General features: G+C 45.2%; 1 protein-coding gene across 5 annotated transcripts in view; it reads left to right on the top strand.

The window, feature by feature from the left end:
• LOC128299331 (protein roadkill) overlaps nt 1-16,023 on the top strand; it is an 80,127-nt gene that overhangs the window by 61,133 nt on the left and 2,971 nt on the right. For all 5 annotated transcript variants that reach the window (XM_053035258.1, XM_053035257.1, XM_053035256.1 and 2 more), the window contains exon 4: nt 10,506-10,627. In XM_053035258.1, the coding sequence (XP_052891218.1) occupies nt 10,506-10,627 (122 nt within the window). The remainder of the gene's footprint in view (nt 1-10,505; nt 10,628-16,023) is intronic.

Raw genomic sequence — 16,023 nt, 5'->3', positions numbered from 1 at the left:
TATGCATGATATGCGTTTAATTGTATGTGTGAAATACATGTGTCATTGATCATTTTGATTTGATTTAGAATAAATACAACAGCAGAACAACATGTTACATAACAATTAATTAAATTTTAACCACAACATTCGTGTTGTTATTAAGTGTTTCTCTGCGAGGTATTCTCCAATTACCGTCACAATCCACTGGTTTGAACAAAAATTCTTCAACTGTTTCCAACTATTGTCCGACCGACTACTTGTTGCTATATGCTGCTGTAATAGAGAATAACAACTGTTTTACTTAAGAAGATCTAAGATCTGGTTGAAGATCTTGGTGTGCAGAGATCATTAACAACATCTAGATCAATATCAATCCTTGTTTACGAATTTGCGCTAAATAATTGAGGCTAGTTTACAACCACAATCACTGTTGCTTTTACATTAATTGTATCTATTGTTAATTCTGTGCTTCGCCCCTTAAACATACATGTCTCGGGTGTTTTCTATTGGTACTTATTTTCGAACAAGCCACATTAATGATGGTGTAGACTTAAGTGTTGCACCTTTTGGACAAAATGTTCTCTTCTACCCTTTTCGGAGTGGGTGGGTGGGTCATCGATCCCCTTACCTCATTGAGGTTAACAACGAACCGGAGAAACATTAAATTCTACTCCAATCGAGCAAATGGATGCGATGGATGCGATGGTGGGCACACGATGTGAAACACATCGGGGGCGAAAATGGTGTGGTGTAGTGCAAAAAGGTGTAGCGAAGCACATCCGAAAAGAACGGTCAAACACTGTGTGGTGATAGTTAAATGTGAAGGAAATACGTATCCATTTTCACACTTTTCCCGCGTTCTTTAACCTCATCCTCACTTGGTGGATGGTTTTCGATCCGCGCTTCATTCTACTTCCACAACCTCATTTCTTTTCCTTGCCTTCGTGAACACATTTTGAAAACAGGTTGCGAAATGAAATGATATTTGATGGAACCAATTTTAATAAATTCTTCCTTTGGTTTTCTATCACGTAAAGCGAGGGGGAGCGTAGTTGGGGTGTGTCGGGTAAGGGTTTTGCGCATCCACACACGGTTTCGATGGGGATCATGGGGTGGTGTGTTGCGCCTGAAATTGCGGAAGGCATGTACGCGAACAGAATACTTGAAAACACCTTCTGTGCGCGGTGTTGGTGTGTGCTCATCGGTCCGCAGCACGCGCGCATCCATAAGGCGGACATCGACCCCCGGATGGCCGGATCGGGCCAGTGACGACTTCGCGCAAACCAAGAAGCCGTTGACCGCCCGCTTTGGGCTTGTTCTCGTCTTGTTCTGAGCATGAGTGCGCCGTGCCTCGCAAGGGAGAATATGTTTATTCAACTAGTTACCCTAATCTAAGTGGTTCGCCGCTTCACAACGGGGACGGGCTTCTGTGCCGTTTTCGGTTAGTTTGTTTTGACTTGAAACTGCGATACACGACGCTGGTAACACTTTATTAAGGTAAGCGATAATAGGGTTGCGCACCGCGCTCTGCTCTGTTGCGTTTTATTTTCCTCCAAATGAAGCATTGTGTTGCATTTTCGCCTCTCTCTCTCTCTCTCTCTCTCTCTCTCTCTCTCTCTCTATCTATGTGATTTATGTGGTATTGCGATATGCTAAAGTACCTTTTACAAGCGCAAAATGCGTACAGCATCGAGCATTGCTTATTTCACTCGTTTAACGACCATTTAAAGGTAGTCGCCCCATTTCCCTTTGCTGTATTGGATGATAAACACCGGAAGTCAGTCGGAGGAAGCGGCGCATAAGAAGACGGAAAAACGTGCATGGGAGGGAAGGGAAATTAGGCGATAGCGTACGTTTTTTTTACATACAAACACACTCTTTATGCTGTGGGAGAATAAGAGAGAGAGAGAGAGAGAGAGAGAGAGAGAGAGACAGGCCCAAGGACAAAGAAGGTAGCAGGAGGAGAAGGAGGGTGGTAGGGTTGTTGTGTAGCCCGCCGGTAGTGAATTGAGCGCTTTTCCATCAATTATGCTCCGGTTCCGTCGTGCAATCTCATCGTGCTGCCGTTGGAAGTTTTTTTCTTCCTTCCACACTTCCCACCTATATAGGCCCTTGTTTTCTGCCTGCTTGTGGTGGCCATTTGCGCGGGCCTCTCTGTGTGGCGTTTGCCCTTCTTCGTTGCGTTCACTTTCTAACGGAATTACGCCACGCCGCCGCGGCGTAAAAAGTGAGTGGTGAAAAGCGGACGAAAGAAATGTGTGTGTGTGTGTGTGCACTGTGTTTGTTGCTTTCCCAAGTGAGTGGAAAATAGGAAGCAAAAGATATAATCGTCCAAAACCCGACTTGCTTGCTTAGACCGGGGGCTGGGCAAATGGGCATAAGTGGAATGTCTGGTGTGTGTAAGGGCTTTTTCTTTCCCTCCCTGGGAATTGCAGGAAGAATTCGGATGCTTCTTTTTTTTTCGGCGTGCCACACTTCCGGCATTCATGTGTACCTCGTCTTACACTATGCCTGTGGCACGTACAACAACGTCCCTTTGGTGTTATTTTCTTTCTCGATAAACAATATCACGGCCGGTTAGCAACGAGAACTGTGGCCGAGAAGATGTGTTAATAAAGCCTGTACGGATGGAAAGTAGCTTTTTTTGTAACACAAACGAATGTCAACGTATAATTACATTTTAAAAAATCAACCACTATGTCCCCTGTTTTTTTTTTTTTTTTTGCAAATTGTGTCCACACGATTAACGTCGATCAAACGGTCCGAATAGAAAGGAGGAAGAGAAAAGGCAAACCACATACCGGCAACAATCGCAATCGCGATTTGCTTGAAGGTTGAACGCAAATGTAAACGTAGCGGAGAGAGCTTCCTGTGCGCGATCGAGATCGATGATCATGCCCTCCCACGATCGCGCCATATTATCATCCAACGATGTGTGTGTGTGTGTGTGTGTGTGTGTGTGTGTGTGGGTGGGTGGTTGTTTGCTTATTATTTTTGCTGTTACGCATGCACACAACAGCATAAAAGCGCGTGAAAGTAAGCGAACCTCAGGTAGGTTTGCGGAGGCACGAAACGAAAGTGCGTGCATAAGATTTGTGGTGTGATTGTGGTTGTCAGCTTAAATGAGAGACTGAGGAAGAGTTAATAAAATAAAGGGAAGCGAAGTCAGAGGAAGGAGAGAAGGGTGTCCCCCCAGACGGTGGTGGTGCATACACAATACGATCGTACTTGGCGGATTTTGCCAAGTTGTTGATGTGTTACGAGGTTTGCCGACCCTTGCCTCAATTTTCGTTACGCACAGTCCACACTGGTGTTTGATGTATTTTCCCATCTCGACTGAAAGCAGCTAACAGTTAATGTGCGTTGAAAATGTTGAACAATAAAATGCACCACTATGAGGTATGTAAACCTCTTTGTACATAACGGACAAACTTCTTGGATGATTCATTAATCTTTGAAAATTTTTGAGTTTATGATTCATTCATTCAGTTTAAAGATTCATTCCTTTTAATTACACTGAGTGCAACATTCTAGCAGGATTAAGATTACAGTAAGTGATCGATGAATTAACTATTGTAAGGGTAATTATGGGAAGGGAACACAGAGGGAATAAACTAGTGGTGTGTTTATTTTTTTTAGAAAAGTCACTCATATGGATCTTCAGCGAATCAATTTGATCATTCAAATCAGAAGTCGACTCTCAAAAGATTCATGAATCCTCAGAGCAGTGGTGGATCATGTTCCTTTGTAGACCTGAGGAGGTGGGGTATTTGCGATTCATTCAGAATCAGATTCACTCAACAGTAGAATAAACATAGTTAACTATATCTTCCCCTATAAAGAGTAGTATAAGTTTTATTACTCCTTAAGTTTATTGGTTTTCAGAGTACAAAAGTCACATTCTAGACGTTTTCAGATTTTTTTTTTAAATTGTGTGAGTTTTAAATATAAAGAATGTTCTTTATTGATAGAGAGTCTCTCTTTAACTGTCAAAGCAGCTACAAATAACGCAATCTCAAGGGGGACAGATGGCATTTGGAAGCTTCACATTACAGCTTCACATTTTGACTTACTTTCTTCGACGTTGGTTGGTGACCGATCGATATTTGCCTTTCTCTGGCGAAATATACACACTTTTCCCTCCGTGTTATGTCCCACCTCACCTCCCCTCAATCATTAAACCATTGTTGTTAGTTACTCTCACTTTCGGTTGGCCAATGCATTGCAATGGTGTAGCCACCCCATTCGTCGTCGTCGGGAGGGGTTGGGGGGGGGGGAGGTCATACCAGATGCACTTACACACTACTTTCCTTCGGTCGCAGTGAATTTCACTCGAATGATTTGTTCCGCTATGGCTGCCTAAGAGGAGTCACTGGCGGGTAGTGCCCGAATACAGACACTCTCACTCACACACATACATTCGAGCCCCCCCCCCCCTACTTTTCTGATGGGGGCTGCAAACGAGAGCGAAAGTAAAATGGCAAAAACAAAACTCGAACATTCACTACTTTCTTTCGGTTGTGCTGTTGTGTACGGTTGTGACGGTAGGAGAACCTGGCGGGGCGTGCGAGATCTCCTTCCGGTCGCCGTACTTTAGTACGCGGGGTGTGCGGATAGTGAAGGGATGATTATGGTGATGATGATACTCCCTCTCGCCAATATACTTTATTGTATATCTGATATCATCTCGCACGCTACAGCTACAGCACCTCTCTCCAGACGTACACTCCCGGGTACCATCTGTCACCCGAAGTGACTCAACATAAATACTGTGCCGTTTTCGCGTAACGCTCCTAATTTATGAAGTAAAAGAAACATTTATTTCTTTGTCTAGTCTAGTGGTGGTACACAAACTTACTGAAGGGACAACACTCCCACGAATTAATTAAAAACCATCTAACTTGCAATGAAGTTTCGCAAATATCCGACTTTGTCAAATGTAAAATTCAGATTATTCTTCTATATTTATTGCTAATTGATCCAGTTGATGAAATTTGGGTTTTCAGCGCCAACAACAATCACTGATGGTGACACAAATTTGTCGGTAACGTTTGTTTTCCCTGTCATCTCTCCATACTGCGCTTCCAACCGCTAATCATTCAAAGGGATAGCTCCGTAATATAAGATTTGGAATACCGATCGAGTGCTAATTTTCACACCGGTGCTCTGCCTTTGTGTGTGCTGAAGATGTGCAATTACTATGCAAAGGCATTCATCTTCCTATTTTAAAGGTGTAAAATAGTCGCGACATAGATGAATACCTTTTGTACGCGCCTTAAGACTCGTATGCTGTTTAATGTTTTACCGCCTTCGTTTTTCGCATGTTGCCATTTTTTTTGTTACGCGTGCGCGAGGGTTTTTACATAATTTCCGGCATCCCGTGCCTCGGTTGCTTTGGACAGATTTTGCCGGCAGCGCCACTCTGTGTGTGACATAAGTCACATAAAGCACAGGGCATCGCAGTGGGAAATTTGGAACAGCTTTTTTATCGTTTTTCAGTTTAAATGGAATATTTAGAGGTAGATCTAGCCTTTTTTTAATTTTCTAGTTCTTGTGCATAAAACAATTGGATCTGTAAAATGCTTTCTCGACTGATGTATATATATGCATTGGTGGTATCAGAAAGCTTTGCATAGAAATCAATGTCATCGATCAACTTTTACCACGAAAACGCCTGGAAATGTGTTCATTTATGATGAAATTGGATCATAAACAGTCTCGAAACATCTGATCTTCAAGCGCAAATTAGGCAATTTATGTAAGGTTTAATCGCTGTTTTTATATTAACTCCAAGCAATTTGTGAATTGTTCTTGTTGAATATTACCTGCACAGCGCTAATAGATGAAATAAAGGCAAATTTTGACCGCAATTACTTCACTTTAGTTAAAGTTTGTTTTATAGCAGAAAGCTATGTTGTGCAAAAGGCCAAAAGGTGGAGACGCCGCCTATCGTTGTTCGCCAATTTCTGCGGCTTATAACACGTTTTTAACCTTCTTCTGGTTATCTTTCCTCGCATTTCTCCGCTTACATAATGGTTGTTCGGTTGCTGCCGTGCGAGAGGGGTTTGTGGTGCTGTGGATGATCGCACCAAGTCCGCCGCGTGTGTTGTGTAAGGGTGAAACGCCGGATAGGAAGAAGATAGGGGTGGGGCACGGTAAAGGTGATGTAAAGGTGGGGGAGAAGAGGAAGAAGAGAGAAAAAAATGTTTCCTTTTTTTGCATTGTTTTTTTTTTGAGGCGCTTTTTTCTGCGCTGACTCTTTTAGCGCCCAAGTCCCCGCTCCATAGCAGCTGTGCAACGCTCTGGATCTGGTGTGTTTCCTTTCTCCTTTTTTGATCATTTCTCTTTTTGAAGCGTACTCTGGTGTCTAGCAGCCGACCACGACACCCCGCCTGGGCGATCGCTATGGGCAAAAGGGTGTAGTGTGCAATAATCGGTAAAGTGCCCCCTCCCGAGATGTCCTGTTCCAGGTTAGCCAAATTGGGATTGATGGGGTAAACCAGCAGGAGAAGTGACTTACTTTTACCGGAAATAGATTAAACACTCTCACTTCCTGTTCCGCAACAGTTTCGTCGGGCGCGCGAGTATGTTGTTTTTCGTCATGTGATGATCGCGAAGAAACATAGATCGCGGTGTCTTCTTTTGTGTCCTGTTTGATAGTTTCCATCTCTTCCTTTAACATAATGTTTCAAAATGAAATGATGGATCTGTGGACCAGTGTGTGTTGTAGCACATCTGCTTGTCTAGCCTTTTTGAATCCACGGCACGATTGAAAGGGAAGGCGGAAGTACGGGGTGTCTGTCCCTTTGGTCACCCTGTACAGTAGGAAGATCATCGACGCAGACATACGAAAGCAAGGGAGGGTTTCTTCTGAATTCCCAAATCCAACCTTTTGCTGACGACTGTGGCGCGTTGTGAAAGTGAAAGAGGTCTGGTCTGGTGGAGCCGTTGCGTGGAGTGTTGGGCACCGGTTGGAAAGGGTGGGGTCAGACGCCATCGAATGCGGTAACATAGTGCCCGCCACGCTTCGCACGCCGCCATCACCACCACCGTCGTTGCTGCACGAGAAAGCAAACGAGGGAAGCGCACGCGAGAGAAACCATCGCACCCCCGGTGAGAGTGGAAATGTTTTGGAAGCTTCATCGAAGGCGATGATGGTATACGGGGTGGGGGAGGCACACACAACTCCCCGCCAAATGGAGAGGAGCCACCGCCAAAGCCAAAGGCGCGCACTCTCACACTCCCGAATGGTGCGTTGGAGCACAACAGCAGCTCTGCGGTAGGACGATCCACTGCACAACAAACTGCAGTGCCCCAACAGTATCTTGAAGTCGTTCGTCGAGAGTGTCAGCCTAGAGTGTTGGACTCCCGCGAAACAGTTGTCTACCGGGTGTGTAGTGCGCGCGCGCAAACACGATCGGTTGGCCCCTGCCGCGCACACGGCTTTTGTAGCTGTGTTGCTTCCTGTGTTCGTGCGGGTTTGTGCGCAAACGTTTCGAGCCAGCAGCTGTGCTGGGTTTTTGACGTTACGTTTTACCGATCAGTGTTCCAAGGCTCCTAGCCCTTCAAAGTATCAGCAGCAGTGCGTGCATGTGTGCGTTTGTGTATGTGATCATCCCACCAAAAGTTGCAAAACATCTGCTCCTGTTAATCCATTGCCAATAGCCTAGAGTGTGCGTTATCCCCCGCGTTATCTCTACCCGTTCCTGTTTGCATTTATGATAACACCTTCCTTGGCGTACTGCTGTGATATGTTTTGTTGGTTTTAACGTATCATCTATCCCTTCCGATTTTAATTCTCACCAAAGTGTTGTGTGTGTGTGTTCTTTCCCGTAATTGTGTGCCCTATTTCGATCTTCCTGCGCGTTAAACATCATCTTTTGCTGTGCGCAGTGCCTACATTTAGGCGCAAAAGGTGAAGAAGATTTGATTAAATCCTCCCAGCATAAAAGGCCCAGCAGCAGCGTGTCGAATGTACCGGGAAGTGTCAGGAGGTGTTACATTGTCCGTGAGGTTTTTGGTGAATTGAGTCGTCGTGGCTTGTAGTGGCGCACCCCTCAACAAGTTTATAATCCGGAAATGGCAGACAAATGTGTGGAAACGGCAACGACCACCATGCGGACGAGAACTATCGCCATAGCAACGGCACCGGACGGATCGACTGCTGGTGGCAATAGCAACAGTAGTAGCAGTAGTAGTGCCGCGTTCATAGTGCCCCCGATAGTGATACCTCCACGGCCTCCACGTCGACGTATCTTGACCGCGACCTACATGGCCACGACAACCATTACCAAGCCCGGTGATGGTATGGCCGCTGCTCCGGGTGCTGGTGATGGAATCCAGGATCTACCTGGCAGCGCAGCATCCTGCTCCTCTAACCAGCACCACCACCTCCACCACCATCTACCTTCCAGTACAACAACAAATGGCGGCGCTACTGCTGCGGTGACCGATTCGGCAATTCTGGCTGGCCGATTGAATCGTTCTCCGGCGACCACCACCACCACCAGTACCATGACAGAAACTACCGATGACTGTCCAAAGGAAACGGACGATGATCTCGAGGAGCGGAAATACGTGTTCAAGATGAAGCTCAACTACTGCAACATCTACCTAGTGACGACCAACTATCGAAAGGAAAGGTTCCATTCCATCCTTCGGTTTTTTTTTTTGCCATTGATAATAGAGAGGTTTTCACTTTCATCTCGCTAGGATATGAGAGGCGGGGGGAGAGAGGTGACGGGGGGTCCACTTTCCAGCGGGGACGGTTGTTACGTGTACTGTGTGTTTCTTTATGGGGCCGTGCGCCATCTTACGCCACCACAAACCATGGCTGTGATCGGATCAATTGTGGAAGTGATTGCGTCGGAGAAGAGGGAAGCAATATGTGGAGATGGTGGATACTCCCGCTGATGGAAACGGGCGAAACAACACAAACCCTCTCCACAAGGGAGGCGGTGGTGGGTGAGTGGGTGGGTGTGAGAAGCAACCCAGACACTGCAGCTGCCCAAGAGAGAGGGTTGAGAAGGAGGGATGCGCACGACGACGGGGTGGCATTTCTTTTTCACCAACCAGCCGCGCTGGCTCACTCTCTACTTTTACATAATCGTTAACAACCCTCCGTCACACCTCGCACCACTTCTTTGTGTTAAAGCGAGAAAGCAATCTCACTCGCGATCACTTTCTTCCGATGTTGTATGTGATGGGGAAAAGTCTGCAAACGGTGTTGCGATCTTCGTGTGGGTCTGCTTGTGTGTTTGTGTGTTTTATTATTTTTTTTTCTATTTTGTTTTGTTTTGCTTAATGCTGCAGCATAACGCTCTTTGTTTCTCTCTCTGCTTCGTTTTCGTTGTTGATCACTATGGTTTTTGGTAAGAATGAGCGGAAGATGCTGTCTTTTTTTCTATCGTCTCGCCACCCAAAACACTCGCTGGGGGAGGATTGGGCGCCACTACTCTTGGGGGCACGTTTTCTCTTACCTTCTCTTTTCACTCCCATCTTTTCTGGGTGGGGTGGCCACAGGGTTGCGATTGTATGGGAAAAGGCTTCCGTCGGTCGCGCTGTGTGTTGTAGGTGTGTGGGTATCGAGTTGGAAAGTTATGTTTTTGGTCGACGGATTGTTGTGGAGCAATAAGGGGGGAGGGGGGGAGGGGGGAGAGTAACGAATTAAAATATTGGTTACCTAACAACACACCAGTAGTGCGCGCAGACAAGCAACCCCTAAGCGGCAGCCTTCCCTCGTCTCTCGTTTCACCAGGTGCCATGTTGTGGAGAGAAATTTTAAAAATAAAAGAAAAGAAGCGCCATCTCCGGGGGGGCCCCGCCGCGCGTGCTCTGTGTATGGCGAAAATTGAAATTGGAATATGAAACTTTTCCCCGCTGTTTGTTGTGGCCTTTCATATTTTGGCTTTTCTTTCACTGACTCTCGTCGCTCCATCTCGCGTGCGCGCGGCGAATGTATCGTTTGTGGTGCTGTGGCGCGAAATACTTTACGCTCTAAGCGCTTCCTGCTTTCGCATGCGCGCCAAAATCTGTTAACCTTTTGTAATTTATGCTGTTGTATATTTTTCTTTTATTGTTTCTGCCTTACGGTTGCGGTTTCTTTGTCTGCCGCTGCTGCTGCTGCTGCTGTGCGGGTTGCAAAACACGAACAGCACGCTACGGCGGGTCACCCAAAGGCCGGAAGATGTGGAAGTTGTGTCACGTTTTGGGATGTGATTTTGATTAAGCATAACACACACACAATGAGTGGGAAATAAGAGGGCGGGCATGGTCAAAAAAAAATAGTGAACTTTTCTTTTGCTACTTTTGAACATTTCGTGTTGCTGCGTGCATAATTACAACTGATTTGTACAATGTTGTATCCATTGTTGCCTTTTAAGTTTCGTACAAATGATGGTGCTTACTTTTCCTGCTTTATACCAATTGAAAGTGTTTTTCTTTCTTTCCGCATTTCTCTTTATTGAGTGTTACGTAATTTGTAATCAAACTTTTCCTATTGTTTCTTCTACTTTCTACTGCAGGTCAAAGTGGTCAAATTCAGCTATATGTGGACGATCAACAATTTCAGCTTCTGCCGGGAAGAGATGGGTGAAGTGCTGAAATCCTCTACATTCTCCGCGGGTGCTAATGATAAGCTAAAATGGTAAGTAAAGCCCATCTTGGAAGCACTCATGTCATGTAGCGGATTACAACTAAACTAGCTCAACTAGCACGCGCACATTATTGGTAATGCCCGATTCGACAAAACCGCCCCCCCGGTATGGGTTCAAATTTTAATTGCAGATCGTTGCCAGTCCCTCTATTTTCGGCTAAAAGTTAGTTGTCTTTTAACGAGACAAAAGATCAAAATCCCTATTGGAGTCCCAGGAAAAGAGTAGATTTGGTTATTATTGTTAGGTGGAGAGTTATGAAATCCGTGTGTTCAATATTTGCTTGAAATGATAATTTTCTTGAGTTAACGGCCAATATTTGAAATATAATGGTTGTCCTTGTTTTCGAGTTCGAACTCGAAATTGTTGGAGTGTCTAGAGGAAGCAAAGTGTAGAAGTTGGTGAGAGAGTTCAGTTTATCACCAGAAGCGATGGATAACGGACTAGGTTCGTAACCGCGAAGTGAACTCAAAAGAGAAATAAAACACAACGTAGGGTACAACAAAAGTTGAAAGGTTCTATTATTTTCCGCGAAATCAGTGATAGAAACATTTGGTGCCGTGGGACCTGGATAGAAAAACAAAGTGAAAATGTCGCTAACCTCAAGCCAAGAAGATAGCTTCCATGGTTTCTCGGACGATGGACAGAATATGCTGATAGAGAGTGGTATTCAAAAATTAGCTATGGCAAAGGAGGAACAAGGCGATTTGATGCGTTGTCTAGCTAGGCTAGAACGATTCGCGGAAAATCCGACGACAACGAGCAAAGAACAAGTCGATGCTCGTTTGAAACGGCTCGAGCAGTGCTGGGACCAGTTTCAAAAGATTTCAAAGGAAATCAATAGGTTGGATGACATGAAGAACAAGCGCTCAAACAATGAACAATTCGACGATTTCGACGAGCGTGTGATGGTGTTAACGGGGAAACTGAAAAGTATGCGGTGTTGCCCAAAACAAGAAAGCGCTACCGATTCTAAGAAACCATCGAAAGAAACGATCAAGCTTCCGAAGATCGTGTTACCAGAGTTCTCGGGAAAATTTGATCAGTGGTTGCAGTTCAGAGACATGTTTGAACAAATGATACACGGGAATGAAGCTTTATCAAAAGTTGAAAAGTTTTATTATTTAAAGTGTGCTTTGAAAGGCGATGCTTTGAAAGTGATAGAAGGATTTCCTATATGCGCTGTAAGCTACGACGCCGCTTGGGATGCTATAGTGAAGCGATTCGCAAATCCATATTTGCAGAAGAAAAAGCATGCAAACGAACTTCTGAACTGGCCGCGCATGCGGAAGCTCAACGCAGCAAGCATAAATATGCTCATCGATGGATTTGAAAGGCATACGAAACTGCTTCAGCAACTCGGAGAAACTCCATCAATGTGGGGCGTCATTTTAACGCAGCTTCTAACATCAAAGTTAGATGAAACAACGCAGCGTGAGTGGGAACGTTCTGTGGAAGGCGAAAATGAGGCAACCTATACTGGCTTGATAAAATTTCTGCGTGGACAAGTTAGAATTTTGGAGGCTTTGGGTGAAAACAAGTCGGATCAGAGAACCCAACCAGCAGTTGTAAATACTCCAAAATTTACTGTTCACGTGGCAGCAGGAGAAAAGAAGGCTAAGTGTAGTGTTTGTCGTGAGGAGCATTCTACGGCCAAGTGTGAAAAGTTTTTGGCGGCTCCCGTAAAGGAACGACTCAAAATGGCCCGAGCGAATGAATTGTGTCTTAACTGTTTGAGCAAGGGGCATTACAGGAGCCAGTGTTCGTCAATCGTACGCTGTAGAGCTTGCAAGGGAATGCATCATTCTCTGTTACACATGTGGTTTCCCAAGAAAGACGATGTTCCAAACAGGTCGGTACAAACAAGTGAGGTGAATAATGTTTCATTAGAAGCCGAAGTACAAGGTACTTATGATGAAAATGCGGCTCTGACAATGGCGGTCACCAGACCAACGGTTTCTTGTGGAGTGCTTTCTACAGCATTGGTGAAAATAAAATCGCGAAGTGGTGAACTATGTGAGGCACGAGCCTTGTTGGACAGCGGTTCTCAAGTAAACATCTTGACGGAAGGGCTATGCAAAAAACTCAATTTAATTCGTCACAGTAGCGAAGTAAAATTGATCGGTATAGGGCATTGCGAGGTCAGTGGTGAAACTGCGGTTGCAACAGAGGTGTTCTCGCAGGCGACAAAATATGCCAGAAACATGGAATTCCTAGTGCTCGATTGTATCACGCAAAGCCTGCAACCTGTAAGTGTGCCAAAGTCATGTGTGCCCGAGAATGGACAGCTAGCGGATTCTGGATGGAGCAAAGGTGGTGAAATAGACATACTCTTAGGATCACAATACTTCTTTGAGTTTTTTGTGTTGGACGGCGGCCGGCCTAAGATTTATAAAGTGAGTGATGAGTATCCATATTTCGTAAACACCGTGTTTGGTTGGGTATTAGCTGGTCCAAGACAACCCCGGCATGAGACAACACCTGTTTGTTCCCATCTAAGTCTGGATGACCAAATTGAAAGGTTTTGGTCGATCGAGGAACTACACGAGGGAAAGAGATTGACACAAGACGAGCAGGATTGCGAGCAGAGCTTCGTGCAGTCACACTCACGAGATGAAACTGGGCGCTACGTAGTAAAACTGCCAATGAAGATCAACGGTATTGAGATGCTAGGCGAATCCCAATCGATGGCAGAGCGCCGGTTTCTGCAACTGGAGAAGCGTTTGTCTAAAGATAAAGTGTTGCATGCAGAATATTGTGCTTCTATAAAGCAGTATTTGGATCTTGGATACCTCAAGGAGGTATTTCCCGACGCCACAGAAGAGCAGTGCAATCCCAAGATGAAGGCGTACTATCTACCCCACCACCCGGTAGTCAAGCAGTCGAGCACCAGTACGAAAGTGCGTCCAGTATTTGATGGATCTGCGAAGACGTCATCTGGTTTTGCGCTAAACCAGTGTTTACTGAATGGACCTGTTTTGCAAGACACTCTGTTCAACTTGGTGCTTAGATTCAGGATGCATGCAATTGCGCTTATTGCAGATATTGAAAAGATGTATCTGCAAGTCAGAGTTCATCATGAGCACACACCTTTGCAGCGAATTGTTTGGCGATTTTCTGAGCACGACAAGATCAAGTGCTATGAGTTACAAAGAGTCACGTTTGGCTTGACACCATCAGCGTTCCTAGCAACAAGAGTTCTCTTTCAACTGGCGGCTGATGAAGGCGGACATTTTCCGCTGGGACAAAGAGCTCTTCAAAATTGTTTCTACGTGGATGATTATATCGGTGGAGCGAATAACGAAGACGAAGCTGTACAACTGGTGAACGAGTTGGCTGAATTGCTAAAGAAGGGAGGATTCAATTTGAGAAAATGGAACTCCAACGTACCGTCAACCTTGCGAAATGTAGACCCAGGTGATAAGGACAATTCCAACCTAGTAAACATTGGGCATGCGGATGAAGTTAAAGCGCTAGGCGTATGCTGGGATCCGGAAGCTGATGAGTTGGGAATTGCGGTGCAATCAGATGAAAACTCGCCAATTGCTCATCCCACTAGAAGAACTGTTTTTTCTGAAATAGCGAAGCTGTTTGATCCACTAGGCATAATAGCTCCAATTATTGCATGGGCAAAAATCATGATGCAGCGATTGTGGATTGCTACGAAGGAATGGGATGATCCTATACCTCAAGAATTGGCTGATCAATGGAGCCTGTTTCAGAAACAGCTGTGTTACATACGGCAAATAAGAGTGCCGCGGTATGTATTGTGTCTCAAGAAAATATCTACTCAGTTACATTGTTTTACAGATGCATCAGAAGCTGCCTATGGGGCTTGCGTTTATATGCGGGTGGAGGATCAGCAAAACCGAGTAAAGGTCATTCTACTAGCTGCAAAATCTAAAGTCGCACCACTAAAGAAGTTGAGCTTGCCACGTTTGGAGCTATGCGCTGCTGTACTGGGTGCAAAATTATGGAAGACCATTCGCGATGCATTAAATGAGCAAATGGTAGATAGTTTCTTCTGGAGTGATTCTACAGTAGTACTAAACTGGCTGAGAGCCCCATCATACACTTGGAATACCTTTGTAGCTAATAGAGTAGCTACGGTACAGGATTTGACTAAAGGAAATCATTGGCAGCATGTGAAAGGTATTGAAAACCCTGCAGACATATTGTCAAGAGGAGCATTGCCCAGTCAACTGACGAAAGAATGGTTCAGCGGTCCGAATTGGCTTTCGAATGAAAAATCCACGTGGTCTTTTCCAGAAGAGGTTTCTAGTGCAGAAGAGACACATTTAGAACGAAAACGACAAGTTGTGGTTTCCACCGTTGATGCTGCAGAACACCCCATACTGGAGAGATATTCTTCATACTGGAAATGTGGCAGAGTGACTGCATATTGTATTCGATTCATACGACGATGCCGAAAAGAGACTGTCTCAACGGGGCCTATTTCTCACAAAGAGTTTAATGAAGCAATTCGACGTTTGGTGGCCAAATTACAACGCGTCGAATTTCCAGTAGAGTTACGAGAGTTGTCTAACGGGAGAGAGTTGCCGAAAAAGTCTAAGCTGAGAAGAATCCGGCCATTTCTAGATGGTGAAGGTGTGATGCGAGTTGGAGGACGTTTATCGCAAGCGAACATCAAGTACAACACCAAACATCCAATGATTCTACCAAGCAAATGCAATTTAACGAAGATAATTGCAAAGGCATACCATGAAGTGTCGCTCCATGGAGGTCCTCGGCTTACTCTTGCTACCATGAGGCAGGATTTTTGGCCGATTAATGGAAAATCACTGGCTAATTCTATATACAAAAATTGTCTAGTGTGTTTCAAAGCAAATCCTACGCCGGTCGCGCAACCGATCGGGCAGCTGCCAGAGAAAAGAGTGACACCAGCAAGGCCATTTTTAACAACGGGCATAGATTACTGCGGTCCTGTTTATCTGAAGCCGGTTCATCGAAGGGCAGCTGCAAGGAAGTCTTACATCGCAGTTTTTGTGTGCTTTTGTACCAAGGCGGTACATCTCGAGTTGGTGGAGGACATGACGACTCCTGCGTTTCTAGCTGCTTTTAGACGATTTATCTCGCGTCGTGGATATCCTGTAGATGTTTATACGGACAACGGGTTAAATTTTCGGGGAGCTCAACGTGAGCTTGAGGAGGTCCATCGTTTAATGCGTATAGACTCATTTAAAACTACAGTGCAGGAAAACACACTAAACTGTGGAATACGGTGGCATTTCATACCTCCGAAGGCTCCAAATTTCGGAGGGTTGTGGGAGGCGGCCGTAAAGTCGGCAAAAGGGACCTTAAACAAACTTTTCATTTCTCAAAGGCTATCTTTTGCGGACATGTGCACGGTATTAACACAGATTGAGGC

The sequence above is a fragment of the Anopheles moucheti genome, chromosome 2 (genome assembly GCF_943734755.1).
Source record: "Anopheles moucheti chromosome 2, idAnoMoucSN_F20_07, whole genome shotgun sequence".
Classification (NCBI taxonomy): Eukaryota; Metazoa; Arthropoda; class Insecta; order Diptera; family Culicidae; genus Anopheles; species Anopheles moucheti.
This window is presented reverse-complemented; position numbering and strand designations above follow the sequence as displayed.